Here is a 9,150-nt window from a genome sequence, read left to right on the forward strand (position 1 = left end):
CATAGAGCATCTTTTCAAATGATCATGTTCTATTATCCAGCTACCCACTAGCCACCTCCACTGTGGAATTCTTATAGCCACTTCAGATTCAACATACCTCCTGATGGGAAGCCTACATTCCGCAACCCAGGAGCTCTTGTTTATCCTCTTTCTCTATCTCCAGTTACTCATTGTTGTTGTTTGCTATCAAGTTGATTTTCAACTCACAGCAACCACCTGTGACAGAGTAGAACTGCCCCATAGGGTTTTCTAGGGTGTAATCTTCATGGAGGCAGATCGCCAGGTCTGTCTCCCATGGAGGTGCTCTCAGTTTACTCCTTACTGTCTTGTCTGTCTATCCCAGTCAAAACTGGCTTAATTCAGGCCAGTCTGAGGCCTGTGTTATTGCAGCAGTCTTCCCACCAGTCTCTCTGCCCCCAGTCTGTTTCCCTCCAGTTCATTCTGTACACTGCCACAGAGCAGAAAATAAACTTAAGAACAGCTTCATTCTGTATGTGTGTTCATGTGCTGTTATTGTCACGGTTACTGTTCATGCTTTGGTTTTGGTTTTCTATGTATGTTGTTTGCTTCTCTCTCTCAGCATAGTCCTCTCTGATCCGTTTTCCCTTCATTGTAGAGAAAATAGAACAACTTCAAGAGTGATCTGAATGAAGGCTCCCAGCATGTGGTAATTTAGTGTTTTGCTGGGGCTGAGTTACAGTACCGCTCTGTGAGCTAGCTGAGGGAGCTAGTCCCTCACCAGGATGTAAACCTAGCCACCTGCCCAGCAGCTGAGTGTCTGTGAGGTTCTCATGTCCCTTTGCTTATGAGCACACAGTGATTCTTGTGAGGATTAAAAAAAAAAAAAAAGCTGCATTTCTTGTGAAAAACAGTGTTCAAGAAAGAAAGAAAATTAAGCAGGGAAGGGCCATTGACTTGAGACTGTGTATTCAAAACATTCATCTGTCCTAGGGGATATCTAGGTAAACTGGTATAATATAGTTCATAAAGAAAACATTCTACATCCTACTTTGGTGAGTAGCATCTCAGATCTTAAAAGCTTGTGAGCAGCCATCTAAGATACAAACGTTGGTCTCTTTCCATCTGGAGCAAAGAAGATTAAAGAAAACCAAAGACTCAAGGGAACAACTAGTCGAAAGGACTAATGGACCACAAGAACCATAGCCTCCACCAGCCTGAGACCAGAAGAACTAGATGGTGCCCAGCTACCACTACTGACTGCTCTGACCAGGATCACAATAGAAGGTCCTGGTTAGAGTGGGGGGAAAAAATGTAGAAGAAAATTCAAATTCATGAAAAAAGCAAGATTTGCTGGTCTGAGAGAGACTGGAGGAACTCCCAAGACTATGGCCCTTGGACACCCTTCTAACTTAGAACTGAAGCCATTCCCAGAGATTATCTTTCAGCCAAATAATAGGTCCATAAATAAATAATAACACACGTGAGGAAAGTGCTCCTTAGAACAATCATCTACATGAGACCAAAAGGACATTATATGCCCAAAAGCAAAGATGAGAAGGCAGGAAAATCGGAATAATGGAAATGGGGAACTCAGGGTGGTAATGTGGAGAGTGCTGACACATTGCAGGGAGTGCAGCCTGTGTCATGGAACAATTTATGTACGAACTATTGAATGGGAAACTAATTTGCTCTGTAAACCTTCATCTAAAGCACAATTAGAAAAAAAAATAAAAAGTGTTGGATGGAAATGTGATACTGAGGAAAACCTACACAAATACTTCCCAAATTTTAAAGTTGGAGATTAGAAAGGAATTCAGAATTCATCTTATCTGAATGCTAGAGGTCTTTGGTATTTCCCACATTTTCTCTAATGAGTTTATAATTTCTTAATAATAAAAAAAAATAAACTTTTTTCCAAAATCGATTTCCATCCCAATCCTGAGAAGGGCAGCTCCACCTTCCTTCCTCTGTGAAGAGTTGTGACGTTGCTGTGAGCCTGCTCATCTCTGTTTTCAGACTCATGACTCCATGTTCTCCTTCTCTGAGAGAAGACAGCTCCTGTAAAGGAGATCTTTTTCAGAAGCCAGGTTGAGGTGCCTTTTATGAGTGAATTAATAGACTCAAAGAGGAAAAAAAGTATATCAAAGTAATTTGTGCTATTACTGGCTGAACTACCAATACTTATATTACTTGCATATGGTACTTTGGAGTCCCAGGATGGTGCAAATGGTGAATGCATTCAGCTGCTAACCAGAAGGTTGGAGGTTCAAGTCTACCTAGAGATGCCTTGAAAGAAAGGCCTGGTGATCTGCTTCTGAAAAATCAGCTATTGAAAACCTTATGGAGCACAGTTCTCCTTCAACACTCGTGAGGTTGCCATGAGTCGAAATCAATTCAACAACTAGGTTTTTTTTTATGGTTTAAAAAACACCTTCCTGTTGGTAGTTTCATTTGTGTTCTAAGTTAAGCATAGCATGGGGTGTCATCACTATTTTCCAACTGAGAAAATAGAAACTCGCAGATTAGGTGACTTATGCTTGGTCAAGCAGCCAGTACAGGGCAGATTTGGGGTGGAATCCAGATCTTCTGGGTTCTTACTACTATGCTATGATGGCAAGGACTTGTTGCCTAGATTCTCCTAAAATCTAGAGCCATGTAATTTAAAATAGAATTAAGAGTATGTCACGATTAAAATGTCTAATGTAATGCTATTTAATTACATGTCCTAGTGGCATTTTTTCTTGAAAAGGGAGAACTCCTTTGTCTTCTACTTTATTATTTTATCATATTCTGCATATGAAAACGTTTTTACTTTGCTCTTCCAGGATATAGAAAATCAACTTGCAATTAAATCCAAAGCCCTAGATGAGCTGAGACAAAGTTACCTTACTCTGGAGAGCAGCACGATGCCATTACTAGAAGATACAGCATCCGCAATTGATGGTTTATTTCAAAAGAGGAACAGTGTTATCAATCAGGTAGTAGAATTCATTTGAAGTGTACTATTTCTATATAGCCTTCTTGTATTTTGTTGTTGTTAGTATTATTTTCTCATGGTGTTGCACAACTCTATGAATATACTAAAAAACATTGAATTGCATACTTTCAATGGGTGAATTGTATAGTATATGAATTATATCTCAAGAAAGCTTTTATTAAAGAATTGTTCAGAGGTCACAAGACCTGAATCATCCATCTATAAGCTGTGTCCAGAGTCAATATAGCCTAGTGTTTAAGAGCAAAGGTTTTATAGTCTCTGCCTAAATAAAGATCCTGGCTACACCATTTGCACTCTGTGTCCTTGGGCAGGCTACTTGGTTATTTATCCTCTTTAAGCTTCAATTTTCTGGTCTATAAAATGGGGATAATAATACTTATTGATTTCTACCTTAGTAGCGATGCCTATATGGTACTCAGTAAATGCTGCCCTACTGTCTGATACTAGTATTAACATTTTGAAAATATTCCTCCTTCTTGTTTCTAGTGTAGTGAATAATATTTAATGCTTTTCTTATTCTTTTCCACAAACCATATGAACCATTTCTTCTCCATGAAGCTGTAATATCATAAGGGGTTACCCTTAAGAGCATAGAAGCTGCACCAACTTAATGTGTAGCAACCAAGAAAGCCTTGTGCAGCGTGAACCATGGCAGTGTCTTTTTTGGGTGGCATGTGCCTGTAGGTTTTGGGATGATTTGGTACTTTTTCGGCAGAATTATCACTGCTACCCAGATAGGCCCCAGCCTCTGAGAGCTACATCTATAGGGAATTCCTTCCCTGCCTTCCTTCCTTTCCTGTCTTTTATTCCAAGTCTTTATGACTCAGGTTTTTGTTTATGAGCTATCTAACCCTTTTAAAGATCATAATATTTGGATCATTTTCACTCACATAATTGCCTGTAAACAACTAACATTTTAGCATCCCAGGTTGTTTTTTATCTGTTGCTGTTTGAGGCAGGAATTGAGGAAGCCTCCCTATCACTGGATGAGCCCTTAGTTGTTAAACAGGAAACAGAGGGCCTGAATGCAAGACTGTATGACTACATCCAAAACTGTGACATTGCAGCACACATAGAGATGTCCAATTGGGCCAACATAGTGATGGCACTCCGTTCTACTCAGATCTTTTTTTTTTTTTTTTTTAATTGAGCTATAAATGTACCCTTTTAAGGCATATAATTCAATGGTTTTTAATATGTTCACAAAGTTTTGCAAGCATCGCCACTGTTTAATCACAGAGTATTATATCACCCCAAAAAGAAACACCATATCCATTAACAGTCACTCTCCATTCCTCTACTTCCCCAGCCTTTGGCAACCACTGGTCTTTCTTTCTCTGTGGATTAGCCTATCCTGGACATTTCATATAAATGGAATCACCAAATGTGGCCTTTTGTGACTGATTTCTTTCATGTACCACAGTGTTTTCAAGGTTCATCCATGTGGTAGCATGTATCAGTACTTCATTCCTTTTTATGGCTGAATAATATTCCACCATATGGCGATTCCACATGTTGTTTATCTGTTCATCAGTTGATGGACATTTGGGCTGTTTCCACTTTTTGGCTATTATGAATAATGCTCCTATGTACATTCATGTACAGGTTTTTGGTGTAGACATATGTCTTCATCTTTCTTGAATATATACCCAGGAGTGGCATTGCTGTGTCACAGGATATCACTTGATAACTGTTATGTTTAACTTTATAAGGAACTGCGAGGCCATTTTCTCAAATGGCTGCACGATTTTACATTTCACCAACAGTGGAATTTCTCCACATCCTCACCAACATATTATTATCTCTTTTTTATTGTAGGCATCCAATGGTGTGTGAAGTGGTATCTCATTGTGGTTTTGATTTGCATTTCCCTAATGACTAATTATTTCCCTAATGACAAATGTGCTTGTTTTCCATTTATGTATCTTCTTTGGAGGAATGTCTACTCAAGGCCTTTGCTCATTTTTTAATTGGATTATTTGCCCGTTGTTGTTGAGTTGTAAGAGTTCTTTATATATTCTGGATAGTATCTGAGATCATTTTAAATGGGTAAAAAAAATGCTTCAACTTCTACTCTTTTCATGATTATCAGAACATATTAATGGGTAAAACATACCTACTGTTAGAATTCCTCCTCCTTTGCACTTGCCCATCATTTTGGCAGAACATGTCCATCTCCAGGTTGTACCTGCTCTGCAGTGGTCATCAGACTTAAGTGCTCAGTAACATTAATAGTGTATGTTACAATGCTTTATGGCTTTCACAGCATTTTCACAGACACTATCTTATTTATTATTTCACTTATTGTCTACATTTTGTGGATGAAGAAACAGACTTAGGGATGTAATAAATTGCTCACAGTCAGAAAACAAGTAGGTTGTTACTGAAATGTGCACTCACAGCCTCTGATTCCTTGCTGGTTTTCTTTCCCCAGGCTGTGCCTCCCTAGTGATGTCTCTCGGTGCCGATCCTTTAGGTCTTAGGTCTCTTTCCCATTCATCCATATTAAAACTTAGCCTTCTCTGATGTGTCTTTATTCATTGGCCTACTCTTCCCACATCTAGTTAGTTCCCAAAGATCTTCCAATATTCTTATATTTAAATGCCTAAATTGGGTACAATAGAAGAGTCACTGGAAGGAAAAAGATTTTATTAAGTTGTTTCTACTTTTCCAATAGGTCAGTCAGCTCAAAACCTCCATGCAGTCAGTTTTACAGGAGTGGAAGATTTATGATAAACTCTATGATGAAGTGAATATGATGACAATCCGATTCTGGTACTGCATGGGGCACAGCAAGCCTGTGGTTTTGTCATTGGAGGCCTTGAGATGCCAGGTGCAGAACCTTCAGGTAAATTAACCAGTGTTTTATTGGCAGAAAATTTGGAATGGAAGCAAGCACAGTAATAGACACATTTGCTTTTGTGCCTTCCACAGGGAAGCATCAAACAGTATTTTAAACAGGAGCATCAAAATTATGACTTGAAATTCAAAAATAAGCTGTATGAGTGACATGTAAAACTATACATCGAATTTTCCTTCATTTTTCATAGTCGCATTATTTCACAATTTAAAAGTTTAGTTTTTTGTTGTTTTGTTTTGGTTTTGGAGGGGTTTATTTTAGAATGTCATTTTTATGGTTTAGCCTCAAACAAGGAATGATTTCTTAGTTGTTTTCTTCTTCACATTCCTTATAGTTTATCACTCTTCTATTAAGACTTGAGTGTTATATTGTTGTTATGTATCAACAAGTGTTGACAAGCTGCCTTGTCTGGAAGTAACCAAACCATTTTGAAACTAACATTCCTGCTGTGTTCTCTTAGGCTCTTCAAGATGAAGCTGAGAGCAGTGAAGGAAGTTGGGAGAAACTGCAGGAGGTTATTGGTAAACTCAAAAATTACTGCCCATCAGTTGCTGAAATAATTGAAGAAAAATGCCAAGATACTCATACAAGGTACTCTGAAGATAACAATTTGAATTGTTGTTGTGTGCCATAGAGTTGATTCCAACTCAGCAACCCTATAGGACAAAGCAGAGCTGCCCCATAGGGTGTCCAAGGCTGTAGTCTTCACGAGAGCAGATCACCAGGTGTTTTTTTTTCTGCAGGGGTTTGAACCTCTGACCTTTAGTTAGCAGCCAATCGCTTAACCATTGCATCATTAGGGCTCCTTAACAGTTTGAATAATAGATCAGATATCTTTACCTTATTGACACATGGTGAATGAGGTGACATAGGCTTTATAAATTCTTATCTTCTTTATCATATAAGATGACTAATTTCATACTCCAGACAACACAACGAAGTCTATCTTTAAGTTGAATTTGTACATAAGTCAGAATAGTTAGGTACAGTTTGTATCTAACATCAGTCAAATGTTTCTCTTAGTATATAGTATATAGCGTACCTTTCTATGCATAAAAAATATTAAAGAAACGCTTCCAGATACACTAAAGCATCTTTAACAGGATAATACAGTAATAATAATGTTTTGATGTGCATCACAAAGTACTGCCCGTTTGTTATTACAAACCATTGTGTGTACCTCGAATTTTCAATATAGTAGCCTTTATGGAGGTTGGTCCATAACTACAGGTTGTACGTGAGTCGGACATTCATAACTCAGGGACTGCCTGTATTCTCGTTTCTTCTGCTTTGAAGGATCTAGTCCAGGTAAGATTCAAGGTCATGAGGGCTATTGCCTGCCTTTTATAAACATTTGGTATAATCAATTCAGAAATGCCCTGATTATAGTCCCAGGGTAACCACTTTTAGAGGGCATAGACTAAATGCCCAGTGCCATCTTCAGGGACACCAAAATTGGGGGCAGAAACACATTAAGGGGTGGCATTCGATGGGCAAATCCATGGGAGCCTGCAAACATCACTGGAAACATTATAAGATGGAAAAAAGAGAATGTTAGAACACCTCTCAGGGAGGCGATTTGTATGGTTGGAAGGAATTCCATGAACTGCTTATTGTGGAATAGGAAGTTTTCTCCTAACAAGGTTGGCCCTGGTGAATTGCAAAGCTTTTATTTCACTGAATGGGATATAAAAGTCAGGGCTAGAGCTGATTTGTTTCAGGTAGTGATGAAGAGGTTAAGTTACCTTCAGAGTCCATGCGGATTCAGCCTCTCCTGTAAGTCAACTTTGAACAAATATTTAAAGGGACATCAAATTATATACCCTGCAGTGGCATCCTCAGATCTTGATCTAGTCTTGAGTGGGAGAGGGGAAGAAAGGAGGATAAGGAGAAACGTAGAAACATATCTGATTCCACATATAGTATCAAGGGCTGCCCTCAAAACATAGGGGGGTTCAGTTTGCAATTAAAGGAACTCAGTTATACACTCACTGCACTTATGCATCAATTGTTGGCAAAAAAAAAAAATACATTGGAAGGCATGTTGCAAAAAGACTAAAGAAAACAGCACTAACATGCTAACAATATTTAATCCGTAGATTAAGAAATGACAGGTGATTTTTAAAATTTTCTCTTTTATATGTATCTAGATATACACACACACATGTGCGTGCAAATATACATGTTTTCTTTTCGTTTTACAATGAGCATATATTGTATTTATAATTAGGAAAAATCTTGTAAAAAATGTCAGTGCTGATAAGTGTTTTTTTAAGATACAAAAGTGAACAGTTGTGCCATTTTTACCTTTTTCACCACTTAGCAAGGTTGAGGACATTGTGAAACAAGCATTCTCCTGTGCTTTGTGTCAGAATGTAAACATTAAAATACTTTCAGAAAGCAATTTGACAATAGATATCAATAGACTTACAGATATTTAAATATTTACATTCTTGGACCCAGTAATTCTTTCAGAAATCTAAGACTAACATCTTAAAATATACTAAAAATTTTTGCACAAAGATGTACCTGAGCATGATATAGAACTTCACAAATTGTGAACTGCTTAAAAATCCATACTAAACAAAAACTGGGTAGTTAAACAAAGTTAAAAAAACAGACCATTATGTGCAGCCATTTAAAGTTAAGTTTACTCATCTTCTATTAATAACATGGGAAATGTATTTTTAAAAATTTAAATGGGGGAAAAGGCAAGATACTATAAAATGTTGCGTTTATAATTAGAAAATCTGTGTTATTTGGCATAAATACAATTGGTTAATGCTCTCAGCTGCTTAAGTGGAATGTTGGAGGGTCGAGTCTGCCTGGAGGCACCTGAGAAGAAAGTCCTGGCATTCTACTTCTGAAAAATCAGCCATTGAAACCCTATGGAGCACAGTTCTACTCAGATACATATGGGGTCGCCATGAGTTGGAATGGACTCAGTGGGAATTTGTTTATTTAAAGATACTCTTTGTAGACTGGAGAAACCCTGAGAGTATGGCCCCCAGACACCCTTTTAGCTCAGTGGTGAAGTCACTCCCAAAGTTCACCGTTCAGCCAGGGATTGGACAGCCCCATAAAACAAAATGGGACTAATGAGGCACAGCAGTCCAGGGACAAGGGCTAGAAGGCAGAAGGGGTCAGGAAAGCTGGTGATAGGGAACCCAAGGTTGAGTAAGGACAGTGTTGATGTGTAGTGAGGTTGTTAACCATTTTCATAGGGCAACATGTGTACTGTTTAATGATAAACTATTTTGTTCTGTAAACCTTCATCTAAAGTGAGAATAGCAGCACAATTGGAAGAGCATAGTCAATGTCACTGAACTGT

At 38.2% G+C, this 9,150-nt stretch overlaps 1 protein-coding gene across 1 annotated transcript in view; it reads left to right on the plus strand.

Annotated features, from left to right (window-relative positions):
- SYNE2 (spectrin repeat containing nuclear envelope protein 2) overlaps positions 1–9,150 on the plus strand; it is a 325,154-nt gene that overhangs the window by 250,394 nt on the left and 65,610 nt on the right. The window contains exons 84-86 of the mRNA XM_004370941.1: positions 2,787–2,939; positions 5,637–5,807; positions 6,280–6,410. Of these exons, the coding sequence (XP_004370998.1) occupies positions 2,787–2,939; positions 5,637–5,807; positions 6,280–6,410 (455 nt within the window). The remainder of the gene's footprint in view (positions 1–2,786; positions 2,940–5,636; positions 5,808–6,279; positions 6,411–9,150) is intronic.

This window comes from Trichechus manatus, unplaced genomic scaffold (genome assembly GCF_000243295.1).
Source record: "Trichechus manatus latirostris isolate Lorelei unplaced genomic scaffold, TriManLat1.0 scaffold00010, whole genome shotgun sequence".
Taxonomy (NCBI): domain Eukaryota; kingdom Metazoa; phylum Chordata; class Mammalia; order Sirenia; family Trichechidae; genus Trichechus; species Trichechus manatus.